Genomic DNA, 16,280 nt, shown 5'->3' with positions numbered 1-16,280 from the left:
CTCCAAACTTCACATAGGCAACGAAAGAATCGCTGCCTCAACATAGATGTCGAGAACAAACTCTTGACAGTCGTCCTCTGTCCTCCAGACACATGCCCCCACATGGGTAGATCTGAGGTTAAGGTTCTCTGTTGTGATAGACATCAGGGGCAGAACATTTGCCCAGCACAGAGAAGCTCCCTGTTCCCAAGCTTGTGGCCTCATCCACCTCAACAGGGCTCCTCTAACCCCAGCCTTCAGCACCCTCAGGTCTCTGTTCCAGCCACCTAACCATGTCTGTATCTCACAAGCCAGTCCTGCCTTAGGCTGTCTTCTCTCCCTTCCCATTACTGTCTGCCAGGTTGCTGCAGAGCAGTGCTCCCACGAGAGTATGTCCCAATCCTCTGGGAATGTCAGAAAACACAAGCCCACTGTGCCCAGCTCAGTCCCATACGTATCTCCCTATAAGAGTTTATCAGTCGTCTCAGTAAGAGCGTCGATAATGGAACCATAGCAGAATTTGGCAATGGAGTGCGCTAAGGGTGGGTGGGCTCTGGCTCACAATCTTACCTCACCGAAGACCTCGGCTGCTTTAGGTCACGAATTTTTACCCTTTCTCCTACAGTAAGCATTTCATGGCTTTTCTGTGATGTGTCAAATTGCCACCGTCATATATTTGCACTTTAAGAAAAATAAGGGTCATGCAAACAAAGCTCTGGCGTTTGGGGCAGGAGATCAGTAACCATGACTACTGAGCAACTACCTGGTGGGTAGCTTAGGTAGGGTGGAAACGCTGGACACAGCTCAGATTCAGATGCAGGGTAGGGATGGATAGTGCAAGACTTCATTGTGGTACTCAGAATGGCAAGTGATTTCAAGACTATGAATTATTTATTTCTGGAATTTTCCATTTAATATTCTTGGACCTCGTCTGACCGAGAGCAAGTGAAACCGTGCAAACAAAATCACATTACACTCTAACGGACTCCTTCTGACCTCTGCTTTGGGCCCCAACCCACTTCTTGCCTTTGTCCTGGGTGTATCTGAGCTGAGATGACCTTGGACATGGGTGCTGAACTGTCGTCCCCAGGCTGGGCTCCTCCCCAGCGCTGTCCTGCACCACAATGCTATGGCTGTCCCATCCCACTGAGACCGTGTCTCCCACAACTTACATAACTTTCTCCAGTGAATACAGATTACTTACTTGCGTCATTAAATAAGTTGCTTTTCAAATTAAAATTGTAACCCCCTGCTGTGGGATGTGAGCTCTGGGAGACCAGGGGGATAGATAGCTCTGGGGTTCACTGCTGAGTCCTCCTGGGCTGTCCAGCCAGGGTGAGGGTCCTGGGAAAGGCAGAGAGGACTCTGGGCTGGGGGTGATTTGTGGGCCATGGTGAGAGGGAAGGCAGTGGAGAGACTGGGAACTGGCTCCCGCAGCCCGCCCTGACGTTCACAAGCCATTAATTCTGTGCCGAAGGAATTTCGAAAAAGCCTTTCCCCCGACCTTTTTTTCTCTTATCCTAAAAATAAAATCTTTAAAAAAAAAAAAAGGCTTTTTTTTTTCTTTTTTAAAGGAGAAGTGAATATCAGGGACTAGAATGATCTGTATGGGGAGGGAAGCTGCCTGCCTGAGCCAGGAATCCTCAGACTGCAAATGGCTCAAGCTGGGAGGCCCACAGAGGTCCTGAGTGTGACCTTGCTGAACTTGGTGATTGAGGTGTGGGCCCCATGGACTGGAATCTCTCCTCTAGCACCCACCCCATTCACTGAGATGGCCCACACAACCCCAGCCTAGATATATGTGGCACAGCATACCACCATTCCTGTGATACCCTATTGTCCCCAGGGTGTGTGGAAGTCATGAGATTTCATCCTGCCAGCTGCTCAAGCCCTTGGCCTCAGTTCTGCCCACTACCCACATTTTAGGCCAACCACATGGTTTCTCTGCAGTTCTTCAAACACACCCCACTTTCCCCTCTCACTGGCATCCCACACTGCAGCAGCCAGTGTCTGCAGAGATTTCCCCTGGCACTGCCAGCTCCACCTCCTTCCTCTCCAGGTAACCAGGCTGCTAGGTTTTAGTCAATCTTCACATTGAGACTCTAAAAAAATAAGTTCAGGGGTGGGAAGCTGGCTCGGTTGGACAACTTGCTCTGCAAGCCTGAGGACCTGAGTTCAATCCCCAGAACCCATGATTCAAAAAAAAAAAAAAAAAAAAAAAAAAAAAAAAAAAAAGAGAGAGAGAGAGAGAGAGAGAGAGCTTGGTGGCAAAGGCTTGTACCCCCAGAACTCAGGGGGTGGAGACATGTGGACCCTTGCAGCTCACTGGCCAGCAAGCTTAGCCTTTTCTGAGAAATCTGTGAGGAAAACACCCAAGGTTGTCCTCTGGCCTCCATATGCAGTGCAGGTACTCGCCCAACCACAACCACACACACACACACACACACTTACTTCTCTGTGACAATACTGTACTGGCCAGCACTTCTGTTTATTCAGGTATATCATATGCTTGATGGGTTCCTTTGGCATACTCTTGGGTGAATACTTACAAAAGGAGGGAAATTAATTTTGACTACAGTGTAAATGATTGTATTCAGTTGCTTCCTCTCCAAGCAGAGTGATGGAAGGCAATGCAGCCATGGGGTGCTAGAGAAGCAAGGAAACAGTAGAGCTCACAGTAGGCCCACGTGGGCATAGCACAGAGCAGGTGGGTGTTTGGGCCAAGACAAAACCTAGCAGCTAGCTCCGTTTCCTGTAACAGCCTCAGTTTGTCCCTCTCTGAAATGGGGTAGATAATGGCCACTGATTGCAGCTCTTCCTTGAGAACACACAGCCCCTCCCTATAGAGCTGGTTGCCTCCTGGGGCCAAGCTTAGTGCTGCCCACTCTCCATTAAAGGGCTGCCCTATTGATTTCACTCCCTCAGTAATTGCAGCTGAATACAGCTCTTCTCTCCCAGGAAGGCAGCTGCAGGGGGGCTTACTGTACGCCTGCCATATCCTGCCCACAGACTCTGCCAGACCTCAATACCTCCGAAACAGACATTCAGAGAATGAGCCATGACAACCATGATCACCTTAAAGGCAGCAGGTTCCATCCCAGGTGCCTAAGGGTTAGCTGGCTCTAGCCTGGGGACACCTTCCTGCCTAAGGCCCAGCATGGAAGGCTCACAATTGCTCAGAAGTGTCACATAGCTGATTGTGGGGTGACAACAGCTACTGAGCTGCCCAGAAATCCCCACTCACCCCCACCTCCATGACAACCAATGGGAGGCTTTCTTCCCTGATGTGCTAGGGTGGAGCCTGTCAGATGTGGGGGGTAAGCGGGGGCTCCATGACAGTCACACCCCATCCTACAAGGAGTTTCCATAGCTAGCTGAGGGCAGCACCCCCATACAAATGGTGGCCCCTCTGACAAATGGACCAGGGTAGTGCTGGATGCCAGCAAAGGGGACTGAAGGAGGGACACAAATTCCTGACTGTAATTTTTCCTATTAAATTGAAAAGTGGCCGGGCATTGGTGGTGCACTCCTTTAATCCCAGCACTTGGGGGGCAGAGGCAGTCAGATCTCTGAGTCTGAGGCCAGCGTGGTCTACAGAGCAAGTTCCAGGACAGCCATGGCTATACAGAGAAATACAGTTTCGAAAAACCAAACACAGACACACACAGGCACGCATGCATGCACAACTACAAAGCAGGCCATGACTCCCCTGCAGCTCAACAGCCTCCAGGGGATCTCTAGTGCAGTCAGAATAAACATAAGCCTTCAAGGGCTTTTCAAAGTGACCTGACCTGTAGCTGGTCTGAGATCCCTGTCCCAGCCAACTCCTCCTTCAGTTCTCCACCTAGGAGGTGGAACCACACCTCTTAGACTCTCGAGCCTTGACCTCCACCAGACCAAAAGGACAAGGATAGGGATCCAGGCTGGTTGGGGCAGGGTTCTCCTGGGGACCCAAGAACAAGGGCAACAACAGCAGACAGAAGCTTCTTACTGAGCTCAGCCAGTTGGGGTGCTCTGCTCTTGACCTTACTATTTGTCTCAGGAATAAAAGGAATATTCTGGAGCTTGCACAGAAACAGAACTTCACCTCCAAGAAATCCAGCCCTGAGCCCCTAACTCCCAACTTTGGCACATGCTGCCCTTTGGAACATGGTGTGTTCACATAGGCAATGTCTCACTTGAGGGCAAACTGTGGCACAAAAAGATTCCTGAAGCCCACCATTGTACCAGCTCTGGCTCAGCCTCAGTTCTGAAAGGTTCTCTCGGAGGAAACTGCTCCTTCTGAGCAGCCCACGCACCTCCCAGGGCCACCAATATTCTTCCAGGGGCTGCTAGAGCTGTCCTGCACAGAGACGGGCAAGAGGTTCCTTGAGACACACAGCCTAGCCATTTGCTGACTTTGACAGTAACAGCACCTGCCACACAGGACTGCTGGAGGCACCTGGAAGACTGAGCACCACAGGTAGCTTTGGGGACACTGGCTGAGCGAGGATGCCTGAGATTGGGTAAGCCCTGCCAGGTGACCACTGGGCACCTACAGCAGCCAGGTTATCTACACTGGTTCTTGGGCTAGCATCCTCCACAGGAGGGGCTTGGTGGCCTGATCCGCTACTGCCTGGAACCTGAGGGACTGACTCAAATGGTGGTTGTTTGGCTAGCTGGCCAGACACCCAGCATCCCCTTCTCCTGACTGTTTCTCATTCCCTGGCCTGGCCCTGTCCCCAGCACCCCCCACTACTTGTCCTCGAGTAACAGTACGGTGTGGACTAAGCAGCACTGTTTCTCCCTGGCCTGAGGCCCTGCCCCCTCCAGTAGCTCCAGCAGGCAGGCTTCCTCTGACTAGATGACTCTCTTCTGCTTCCTCACTGCAGGGGACCAGTTGTGTCTCCAGGGCTGGCCACTGCTGGTCCCTGTTGGGCTGGGGAGCAGATGGAGACTCACACCTCCTCTGCTACACAGCCTCCCTCCTCTCGGGCCTCCTGTAGTTCCCTGTGGGGGGGGGGTGGAGTGGGGGTGCTCCTAGACTCAGGCAGGTCAGCTGGTCTTGCAGTCTATGGCCCCAGGTACAGAGTTCCTAAAGGCTGCCACCATCACAGCCACTTGGAACTAGGAAACCCTTGGGTGCCAGCTGGAGAAACTGAGGCCAACCACATGACAACATAGCAGGCAAAGAGGCTGAGATGGCCCATTCAGGCAGTTGGCCAGGGCCCAGCTCAGCTCCAACCCCAGGCCTCCACTCAAGGCTACTGAGCGCTGCGGCTCCGTTATTTACTGATTGGGCCTGAAGTGCTGCGGTGATCGGCCCTCTGGGGCTACACAGGCCTTGGACCAGAGCCGCAGGCTTCCTTCCTCCATAGTATGTGATTTATGGTGTTTTTGGCTGAAGACAGTGTATTGGGAGGGCAAGGGCCTGGCTGCCTGGGAGCCTGGTGGCATCATGTGTCAACACCAGAGGAAGCCACTTCAGTTGGACCACTGGATGCTCACCTGGGTGGCCCAACATGGGTTTGACAAGAGGAAGCTGTGTTGAGAGGTAGCCAGGATCCCGTTCTGGCACTCAGAGATGCTCCTGGGGATGTCCCCACTCAGGGACAGCTGGTTTCCATAGCAATGCTCACACCATTGTCAGAGCTAGAATGGCCTTTGGGAATCACCTGGTGCAGTCATCACGGGGGAATTTGACCAGCACCTGGTGGCAGCCAAGACTTTTCCAGAGCCAAATGGCCATATGTTCTCATCCTCTAAAGCCACACAGGCCACCCAGGGCCAGCAGGATGGTGTCCACAAACAAGACCCTGTGTTCTCAGTCTCTGCTGAGAACCACTGCCTAAGTTGGCCTCTACCGAAGTTGGCCACCACACCACCACCTTGTCTCTACCATGATTCCTTCCTACCCTGCCAAGCCATCCTCCAAGTGCTGTCCATAGCCACCACCTCCAGGAAGCACTCCTAGTCTCGGATGAGGCTCAGCACAGAGCAGCATGGTCCTGAGTGTTCTGGAACTCTGTTGATACTGAGGCAGCATCTACCTTCTCTCTTTGGACCATGCAACAAGCCTAGTCCCCTCTCTAAGGGATGCCCCTAGGGCTTAAACACAGGACAAGACAAGCTATCAAAGACAATAGGCCAATAGAGGGACAGAAGCCCCACACTTGGGGGGTGACTGAAGGGTTCTGACTCTAGACTAGGGCAATTCTTCAGGCCTCCTGGAAGCACTCACCGCCACCTCAGGCCATTCTTAGACTCCATTTCCCCACCTTTAAAATGGGCTCATTTTCAAAGTGCTCGATGCAGAAACACATCCCTGGCACCCACAGGAAAAGCCAGGTATGGCTGCATTCACCTATAATCCCAGCGCAGGGAGGCTGAGGCAAGAGGATCCTTGGGAGCTCACTAGCCAGCCAGTCCAGCCAAATAAGCTCCGGGTTCAATGTGAAATCCTGTCTTAAAAATAAGGTGGAGAGGGACACAGGACATTGACCTGTAGCTTTTACAAGCTCGTGTATCAATGCAGATATAGACAAAGCCATTTTATTGGATAGAGGAAAGGTGGCAAAGTGCTTTGCAAATGCCTGGCTCAAAACAGACTCTCAAGAAACTTCACTAATTACAAAGGGACATTTGCACTTTTGGTGACTGAATGAGGGACTCTGTCAATCTGTGGTCCAGCTCAGACCCTACAGCAGCTACCAGAACTTGAGCTACACACTAGCTCCCTAAACTTCATGAACAAGGCTACCCAGCCCACTAAGTAGAGAAGGCCTCTGCTGTGGCTGTGTCCTGGGCCATGGCATGCATCCATACCCACCTAGTTAACCTCTCCAGTCTGTCCCCAACATAAATGAATCAGGACCCCACTGTCAAGAACAAAAGGAATCTGTCTGGTCTGCATTCCTTTTGTCCAGATAAACACATTTACATACTCCCAAGGGCTGGGGCCCTCACCCCTTCCAGAGATGAGACATTCCTTCATTTTTTGTTTTGGTTTTGTTTTAGGTCTCATTATGCAGTTCAGGCTGGCCTCAAACTCACAATCCTCCTGTTTCAACCTCCCAAGTTCTGGGATGAAATTAGCAACACTGCACTTGGCTAAGACTGTTTTCAGAGTGTAACCAGCCCCTCTCCACTCTCTGGCCCCTCTGTGCTCGGGAGGCTTCAGTACTCAGCCCTTCTGCTCATGCTCAGTGGCCTCACCCCACCTATCTATCTCCCAAGAGCTATGCTGCCCAATCTTCCTGCAGGGAATTGCCCAAATGACCTCATTCCAGCCATGGGGGAACCCAGGCACCAGGAGCTCAGAGCTCTCAGCTGAGCAGCCATCCCTTAGCAAAGGCTAGTCCCAGGGAGTTCAAAGCCAGACAACAGTCTGGTGATCTGGAACTGCAGAGTAGCAGTATAACCCTGGGCAAGTCCCTTGCCCTCTCTGGGTCCCAGTTTCCCCCTCTGTAAACCTCACTGTCTGAGGACTGTTGCAGTGATAAGCACCTCCCTAGCACCAGGTATTAGGTTTTTTGTTCCCCCCCAAAACAAACAAAGAGAGGCCCTCAGCTTCCTCAGTTGACCCAACCTCCCAAGTTGATGCACAGCAGGCATCTGTCTGGCTCGCTTTCTCCACTGGGGACAGGGCCTGCTTACACTCTCACTATACTTCTCTGCCTCATCCTGGCTCCCTCAGAGCCTGGTGTGAGCTCATCAGCTGCAAGGACCCAGCCCACCCTCCTCTGAGCACCTGCTGTCTGCTCCGAGAGCTCGAGTGCACACACACCAGCATGCTGTGCTCAGATGCACACACTCCCCCCCACCCCGCCCCGCCCCATGTACCTGCACCTGCCATTTTCATATGAGTTTTTGACTCACATCTTTGAAAAGAGACACAGACTTTCCTTTAGAACGAGCACAGAGAGGGTGATGGATTGTTCCGGGGTACTCTCAGGGTGGGAGGGCTACAGCCCAAGCCCACCTGTCTTTCCAGGGAAGGTCTCCCTAGGCCCCTCCCTAAATCCCACCAGGGTCTCTGCTTGCCTCCTTGACACAGGGTGTTGACTTCAAACCTCCTCCCAAACCTAAAGTCTGTCTTGGAAGCTCTCTCCCTCTGCTACCACCTGCCATCTCAGCCCCGAAACTGGTGTAGAGAATACCTTCCTGAGCCGTGTGCCACCCACCGCACGCCTGCTTTATAAAAAAAAAAAAAAAAAAAAAAAAAAAAAAAGCCTGGGGATTTTTTTTTCTTCTTCTGCCATTACTATAAAAAGACACCATGAAAAAGCAGACCTGGCATTTGCTGTGCTGTCCTGCAGCTCAAGTACACATGCGTCATAGTCATTTAGAGACGAAAGATTCAGAGAAAGAAGTCCTAGCCAGCCAGCCCCCCACCTTGCCATTCCCTACCTCAGTTTCACCACCAAGAGTATACAACTGCCCAACATGCTTTCCCTTTAAACACGCTGTGGTGTGAGGAAGGGAATCCTACCTAGCTACTTTCTTCCCTTCTGCCTGGTGCTGGACAGGACAGGCTTCGAGGGTCCCAGCTGGCCACACCCATGGCGCAGTCCTAGCTGGTTGTCCTGTGACTTCAGCACGGAGAATACAGGCCCAGCACAGGGCAGGTCAGAGAACATCTGACCCAGAACATCCGGACTACTGTTCCTTCTGGGTCCCTCCTTGCTGGCCATCTCCTGTGCCAACTCCTGTACATGGCGATGGGCAAACAGTGTACGTATATCTCATCAGATCCCCAAAGCGATCCTGGGTGCGCTTAAGTTGACCCCATTTGGGAATGGGATGTAGTTCATTGGCACAGTACTTGCCCAGCATGCAACCTAGATCCTAGATTTAATGCTCAGGGCACATAAATGGAGTGTGGTGGCACATGCCTCTAATCCCATCACTCGGTGAGCCTAAAAGTGAGCTACATAGTGAATCTAAACCTGGCCTGGGCTACATGAGACCCAGTCCATCCTTAGGTCCCCGGATTGTCCAGGAGGCCAGAACCAGGAAACATAGGGGTCCCCAGAAAGCAGTGGCCTCATAACATTGGGGGTTTAGTAAATGTGCAGGTGCACATGGTGGGGTCTTACAGCTCCAGAACAGACCTGATGAGGACACTGTTTTCCAGGACAGCCCAGAGCCCATCTAAGAGCTAACTGCATCCCCAGGGATAAGAATAGCACAATCCACCAATGACTGCTGTGCACTAGGCACCAAGCACTTGACTTTGTGGTTAACTTGCTCATTTGGTCCTAATGCCTCTGTAGGAAGACTGTGTGCACGGTCCTAATGCCTCTGTAGGAAGACTGTGTGCTTTACCTTAACTTTAGGGAGAAGGAAACCGAGGCTTAGAAAGATTCTGTTGCTAGATCAAGGTCACACAGCCATCCAGGCAGTGACAGACAGACTTTAAGCAGGGGAGCTGGCAATGGCTTGTCAAGGACAGCAAGCACTGTGTCCTGCCGCAGGTTCAGACCCAGGGTGGGGGGTAGGGACAATCTGGAGGTCCTGCCAGGGGCCCTAGCCTGTGTCCACAGTTGGGCACTGGGTAGGGAGAATGCAGCAGACTAATCTAGCAGGGCCCCACCAGGGATACTATGTGGCCCTGAGGTGAAGAGCAGGCCTCAACTACACTGTCCTGGGGCTACTTTCCCTGTAAAGGCCCTGCCCCCACAGGGAGGAGGACAATCCAGCTGCCTTCAGCCTGGTGAGTCACTGTGCCGGCCCAGGGGGCACCAGGGACCGTGGGAATCAGGGCAGATCTTACTGGAGGGGGAGGGGAGGGGCAGCCTGAGCCACAGAACCCTTCATCAGCTAGGGGCCCACAGAGGGCTGCCTTCCCTGCCCACAGAGCTTCCCCTTCCTTCTCTCCCAGCCTCCAGATCCAGCCAGGCACAGCCATGCAAGCCATTCTGTAGGGAATGGTGGCTGCCCTCACCCCAGCACTGCACAGGGGGCCTGACCCTGCCTGGTGGCAGGGCTGTAAGCTTCAGACAGTCCATTTGCCTCTCACCCTCTATGACCTTTCTGTGAGGGGTGAACCAGCAGGGTGGTAGGCGGCTGTGCGAGTCTTTGCCAAGAGAAGGAATCTAGGCACGCCCATGACAGAGTCTTGCAACTACTTGGGACCACAGAGAAAGGGACAAGACAGGGGGCCTCAGCAAGCACAGAAGGCTCCACTTAGCGCTTTGCAAAGTCAATGTCATTTGGGGGTGGAAAATGAGGACCCACAAGCCTACCTTCTGAAGCCAATAAAAAGAGGGTTCTGCTGTGAAATCCTTGAAGGGGACTGGCTGCACCCAAGGCCAGCCCACATGGTGACCCCTAACCTGCCCTCTTGCCGCCCCCAGGCCCTACCTCATCCTCAGCCCTGTAGTTCTCTGTTCCAGCCAAGATCCCCTGCCAAAGTCTTCTTTCCATCTCGGTGGCCCCATCTGTCCGGCTGGGCTGTGTCTGTTAGGCAGCAAAGCCCCAGCACCATGGACACAGGCTGGGGAGGTGGGGGCAGACAGCTTGAGTTCAAGTCCCACCTCTGCTAGTTCTCAGCTGTGTGACCTGAGTGTCCCTTCAAACTCTTATACCTGCTTTCTTCGTCTGTATGTACAATGGAATTAAGAACAGACATTCGTTGAAGACAGGACACTCGACACACTAAGTTAAAAGCTCACAACTCTGGTGGTCACTCCAGGTCCGCCATGCCACCTAATAGGTGCTCAGCTGCTCTTTCCTGAGTGAGTGAAAGTTGGCCTTGAGCACACACCTGTTTGCAACCCAGGTGACCTCTCCAGGGAAGCAATCACTTCCCAAATTCCAGGGTCTCCTGACACAATTTCCTACTGGGAGTCAATATCCCTGCATGTCTACACTCTTGGGGCCTCCAGTGGGTGCCTTGTCACACACATACTTAGCCCTTCTGCCCCACCCTCCCCTTATCCTCAGGGCTCTGCTGCCACACCTACTCACACACCTGCCAGGGTGCAGTGGCATGTCCTAAGGGCACCCACAGTCTCCCTAAACACACTCTTACTGTCACTGCCTCTCTCAGCTCAGCATTGCACCTGTGGCCCCCACCTGCCGATCTGAGCTATAGGTGCTCTGTCTGCCTTCTGGGAACACCTGGGTACCTTGACAACACAGACCCTCCTCCCCTTAAGTGTGCACACCCTGTGACCGAGCACATACTCCGGGGCCAGCACCCCTGCCAGCAACCAATCCTCCGGGACATCTACATCCCTGCATGCACAACAGATCCCCAAACAGGCTCCCCAGACCCGGGCGTACCTGTATGTTACGTCTGTTCTCACAGGACGGCCCGGTGCCCTGCACAACACTGTCCAGTACGGCCACCACGTCGGGTGCCGGCTCCACGAAGCAGGCGGTGCGCGCCGCGCGGATGGCTGTCTGCACGTCGGCGAAGCGGAAGACGCAGAGTGCGGCCGGGGCGTTGCGGGCACCTGGGGCGCCCTGGGGCCGCTCGAAGACGGCGAAGAGCAGGTCGCGCGCGGGGAAGACAGACACGAGGCGGCTGTAGAGGTCGCCGCGGCCCGCGCTGCCCGCACACTGCAAGCCCAGCTGGATGTAGGACTCCGTAAGCTTCTTGGCGTCGCCGCCCGCGCCGCGGGGCAGGCAGATGCGCGCCAGCAGGCTGCGCGCCTGGCTGTCCTTGTCGCCCGCACGCGCCTCGCTGTTGAGCGCCAGGTACGCGTAGGGCTGCGCGCGGCGCGGAGGCGCCGCCGGGTGCAAGAAGGCGCTCACGAAGCCCAGCTTGTACTGTTCCTTGGCGCCCTGCTTGATCTTCAGGATGTTGTCGTCGGACGGGTTGAGGTCGAAGGTGAAGAGCTTGGCCAAGTTTCCACGAGCGTCCAGGGAGCGGATGGCGATCTCGGGCGTGTTCTCGAAGCGGTGGTCTTCCAGGCTACGGTTGCGCGGGAAGAAGACGCTGCCGTAGCCGGTGTACGTGGCGCCTACAAGCAGACGGCTGCCCCCCGTGCCCGCGGCCGGCGGCAGCACCAGCCCCACGGTGGATGCATTGGGGTGGTTGGCGGCCACGTTGAGCATACTGGGGAACACGGCGACCGGCTCGGCGGGCGGCGCGGCAGGCGGGAAGCGCACAGCCAGGGCCGAGATGTTGCCCCGGCGCCGCAGCTGGCACAGACCCTGGTAGATGGAGCCGCACGCGACCACCAGACCCTGGCCCGGGTCCAGCTGCAGGATTTTGTTGTAGTTGTCGGTGAGACGCCGCGGGTGCTCGCATGAGGCCTGCGGGAGCTGCGGGGCGTGACACAGCGGGCTGTCCGGCACGGGGCCCACGGTCGCCTCTGCCTCCAAGCTCAGGTTGGCGCTCGACAGCTGGTACAGGCGGTTCACCGCCGCCAGGTACACGGTGCCCGCCGCGCCGTCCAGGGCGAAGTTGTTGGTGGGCGTGGGCGAAGGGAAGCGGCGCTGGATCTCCAGGGCGCCGGCCCGCGCCGCTCCGAGCAGCAGCAGCAGAGGCAGCGGCGGCAGACCCGGGCCCCGCGAGTGCGAGCGCGGAGGCAAGGGGACGGCCGCAGCGGCCCGGGCGCTAGGGGGTGCGCCGCCCGCGGCGCGACGAGCCATCCAGGCGAGCGCGGGCGCGCGGCGCGGCGAGTGCATGGGGCGCGGCGCGGCCGGGAGCCGGGAGCTCGGAGGCGGCGAGAGGCGGGGGGCGGGCCCGGGCCGCGAGGCGCTTCCTGCCCGCGCCTGCCGCCCCCGGCCCCGGCGCCCCGGCCCGACTCTGGCGCGCCGCACGGCCCGGGGGCGGCTCCGCCGAGACCACGCCCCCAGCCCAGTTCCCCGCCCCAGCCGCTTGGCCCACACCCTTTCGCCCCGGGCCACGCCCCTGGGCCCCGCCCCATCCCCGGCTCACGGTCTGGGGTCGCCGCAGACCGCCGGCCGAAGCTCTCTCCCAGCGGTCGCAAGTTGCCTGCCTCTTTCCTGGTTCCTGGCCACCTGGAAGGTCTTGCTCACATTTGTTTGTTATCTTTCCTGTCTTTCTCCTCTTCCTGGTCCTTTCTCCTTCTGTTTCTGATCGCCGGTTTGTCTTCCACCGCCGCGCGGAGTTTCGCTCTTTCAGTCTCTCCGACTCCCCTACTTCGCTCCTGTCAACTCCGCCCCGTGCCTCTCCCGCGTCACTCCCTCTCCCTCAACTGCGTTTTTTTCTGTTCCCGCAGCTCTCCCTCCCCACTGTCTTCCTTCCCTTGTCCCCTGAAGCCCTCCATTTCTCCTCCACCGCCTGCTGCTTCTGGTTACAGCCCCTCCTCACATGCTGCTCCCCAAGCCTCACTCTAAAAGCCAGCCGGACTAAGGGACATCAAGCCCCGAGACCCCATGATCTGTCCCCCCAAACTGTCCCGTAAAGGGACTTCGCAAGCAGCAGGCTCTGCAGAACAAGCTTGGCAATGAATCCACAGCAAAAGTAGAAAATACATCAAGAGGAAGTATGTCCCTCTTACTATACCATGGGGCAGGCTGGGCTGAGCACGACATCACACCACAGGGCATTGGTCTCTGTGTGGAGCCAGACCCTGTGGACCCCCAGGCCCCTGCCCTTAGTCCAGGGTTCTGAGAAGACCATAAGTCGTCCCACATATGACCTGGCACTGGGCACCGGTCTCCTTTGACCCACAAAGGAATAGGTAGTCCCTGGGATAGACGCAGGTAGTGGTATCCTAATCCAGCCCCATGTGATGCCCTCCACAGCATGGTGATGCCCACATAGGACCATGCCAAGTGCCAACCTCCTCAGAAATACTCAACCCATTTTACATACATGGAAACTGAGGCCCCAGAAGTGAAGCCCAAGATCCACAGCTAAGGGGGAAGTTGGGGCACAGTTCCATTGTTTGAAGGCACAGTCCTTCAGCTACAGGTTCTCAGTCAGGATCTCCTATCAGCTTGCAGCTGTCACTTAAGGCTGATGGCCCTTACGCAGAGGGTGACCTCTCCTGCCTTGCTCCCACTTGATAGGAAGGAAGGGTGGGGAGGGGGTTTCCCTGTGCCTGAGGGGTCAGCAGAACAGGCCCAGCTTACAGCTACCCCCACTTCCCTGTCTCCACCCCAGCCTTCCTGTTACTGTGCCTGCCTGCCATGTCCCAACCCGTGCCTATCCTTGGCTTTGATGGTCTGGAGTGTTCCTTGACAGGAAATTGGAGACTTCTGTCCTGGCCCCTCCAACCTGAGCACTCAGGGGACCTGCCTCCACCTCTGTAGGGGGGCGGGGATCCATGTCATGCTAGCAGTTAGCCCCAGGAGAGCCAAGCAAGGCATACAGAGCCCCAGGCCCTTCTCTCCACTGAACAGCCCCAGCACAGCCCATGGGCTTATTTATCTTTCTCTAGCCTCCTGCCCATCTGTTGTCTTCCTCTGCGCCCCCTCTTTGTCTCTCTTCCTCTCTCTCCACTCCCCTCTCCACTCTGTCGCTATCTCTGGTCTCTGTCTCACTCTCCGAGTCCCTCATCCTCTCCCCTCCCCCTCCCTGCTTCCTTCCTGTCCCTCTCCTCTTGCTTTCTTGCGGCATCCTGCAGCTCCCCCCACTGAGCCTCGAGAATAATGCTTTTTGACATCTCGGCTTAGCTGGCCCGATGGATTGTTTTGGGTACTGTGGGCAAACTTCCTGCCAAGCTGGTGGAACTGTGGAGTCACCCCAGCTTTAGTATCAGGGCCTGGTTAGATTCTAGGGTCTGAAAACCCTCACCTCAACTGAAATAGAAAGTGCTGTGTGGCCTCCAGCAAGCCACTTGGCTTCTCTGAGCGTGTTTCCTGATGTGGACCGTGATAACAGCACACTACTACAAGGCTGGGCCGTGGTCCCACAGTCCCAGCTAAAGCTGGGAGCCCAGGCAGGTGGACTGCAAAAGATCAGGGTCCCAGCCCACTTTATATCTTGACTCCCATGGTAGTCAATGAGTTACTTGAAGGTAAACCCTATGTCTAGTTCCTACACCACCACCTTACGCCATCCTTGCCCCAGAAGACAAAGCAGGGGTCACTGAGCCCATTTCACAGATGGGGAAACTGGGCAGCAGCAGCAGGACTGGAACTCAGCTTTCTAAGACCAAGATCACTCCTGAGTGGGCAGAGATGTGGAAGGGAGGGAGGAGAGAAGTCCTTGCTGAGACTCTGGGGGTCCTCCCGGGATACGTTTGGGGATCCACTGGGAGACAGATGGCACCCAGCACACTGACTGAAGTAGTTACACCCTGAGACAGCTACCCGGCTGCCAGCAACTGATGACGGGGCCCTTCCCCTCCTGCGCCTGGCTCCTGATTAGATCAAGGAGAAGTCTCGGTCTGGGGCTAACGCATCTTTAATGACTCGCTAGCATCTAGCATTTGTCACTGTCCCTGTCTAATAGAAACAGGGTTTCAAGCTCAGCCAGCACCAGGAGCTTTCTAGAATTTACTCCCTACGTCTCTTTGCATTTAAGTTCCTGTCTGCTGCCAGCTAGTGGAGCTGGCTTCCAGCATGACATGTACAGTTGTCCCTGATCAACACCTGTAGAGAGCCTTCCAAGTAATCCCTAGGCACTGGCCAAGGCCACTGCCCAGGTGTGCAGAAGCCTGGGATTCGGGAAGGGTAGGGAGGCTTTCCCTTACTGCTGAGGATGGAGAGTGGGCGTGTCCCCTAGGTCAGTGCTTCCCTACCCCCTCCTGCAAGTCTCTGGTGATGGCGGGCTGAGCTGGGGGGAGGGGAAGGAAGAGGGAGAGGAGGAAATGTTTTTCTTCTTCAATTGGAAACAATAACATTGGGGGCTTTGGCTGTGCTGAGAAGAGGGGCTCTGCCTGGGGACTGGAGAAAGTCCCCTGCAGGAAGTGCTTCTGACATACCACAAGCTGAGAACAGAAAGGAAGCAGAATGGTGGGAAGACACAGTCAGGAGTGGCCCTGCAGCCCTTCCAGTCCCTCCTCATAGTGAGTGGGGACTGCCGACCAGAGAGATGGGGCCACATACGAGTGGCTGCACAGCCTGCTCAGTGTCCCAACTCAAGCTCTTAGCCACTGTGTCCCTAACCTCCTGGTGACCACAGGGGCGTGGGCTTCAGTTTCAGATCTGGAGAGGGCCATGGAATCCAAGCCACACACAGGTCTGCTGTGTCGAAAGACAACAGCCATGTGTTGGGAGCAGCGGGTCTATTGTGAGCCCAGTGTCTGCCCACTTGCCACCTCTGGAACTGGGGTTCCCTCCCCACTCCTCTGGGTCCTTCAGGAGAGCCTCTAGGGTCCAGCAAACATACTTGCCAGGGCCTGGATGTCAAGGCTCAGAGGGCTCAGATATTCACCTGAGGTCACACAGCA

At 55.5% G+C, this 16,280-nt stretch overlaps 1 protein-coding gene across 1 annotated transcript in view; it reads right to left on the bottom strand.

Annotated features, from left to right (window-relative positions):
• Plxnd1 (plexin D1) overlaps window positions 1-12,579 on the bottom strand; it is a 40,250-nt gene extending 27,671 nt beyond the window's left edge. Inside the window, exon 1 of the mRNA XM_027429191.2 lies at window positions 11,248-12,579. Within this exon, the coding sequence (XP_027284992.1) occupies window positions 11,248-12,564 (1,317 nt within the window). The 5' untranslated portion in view covers window positions 12,565-12,579. The remainder of the gene's footprint in view (window positions 1-11,247) is intronic.
• Window positions 12,580-16,280: the final 3,701 nt, after the last annotated feature.

This window comes from Cricetulus griseus, chromosome 8, assembly GCF_003668045.3.
Source record: "Cricetulus griseus strain 17A/GY chromosome 8, alternate assembly CriGri-PICRH-1.0, whole genome shotgun sequence".
NCBI lineage: Eukaryota > Metazoa > Chordata > Mammalia > Rodentia > Cricetidae > Cricetulus > Cricetulus griseus.
Note: the sequence above shows the minus strand (reverse complement) of the source record. Positions and strands in the feature narration are given on the sequence as shown.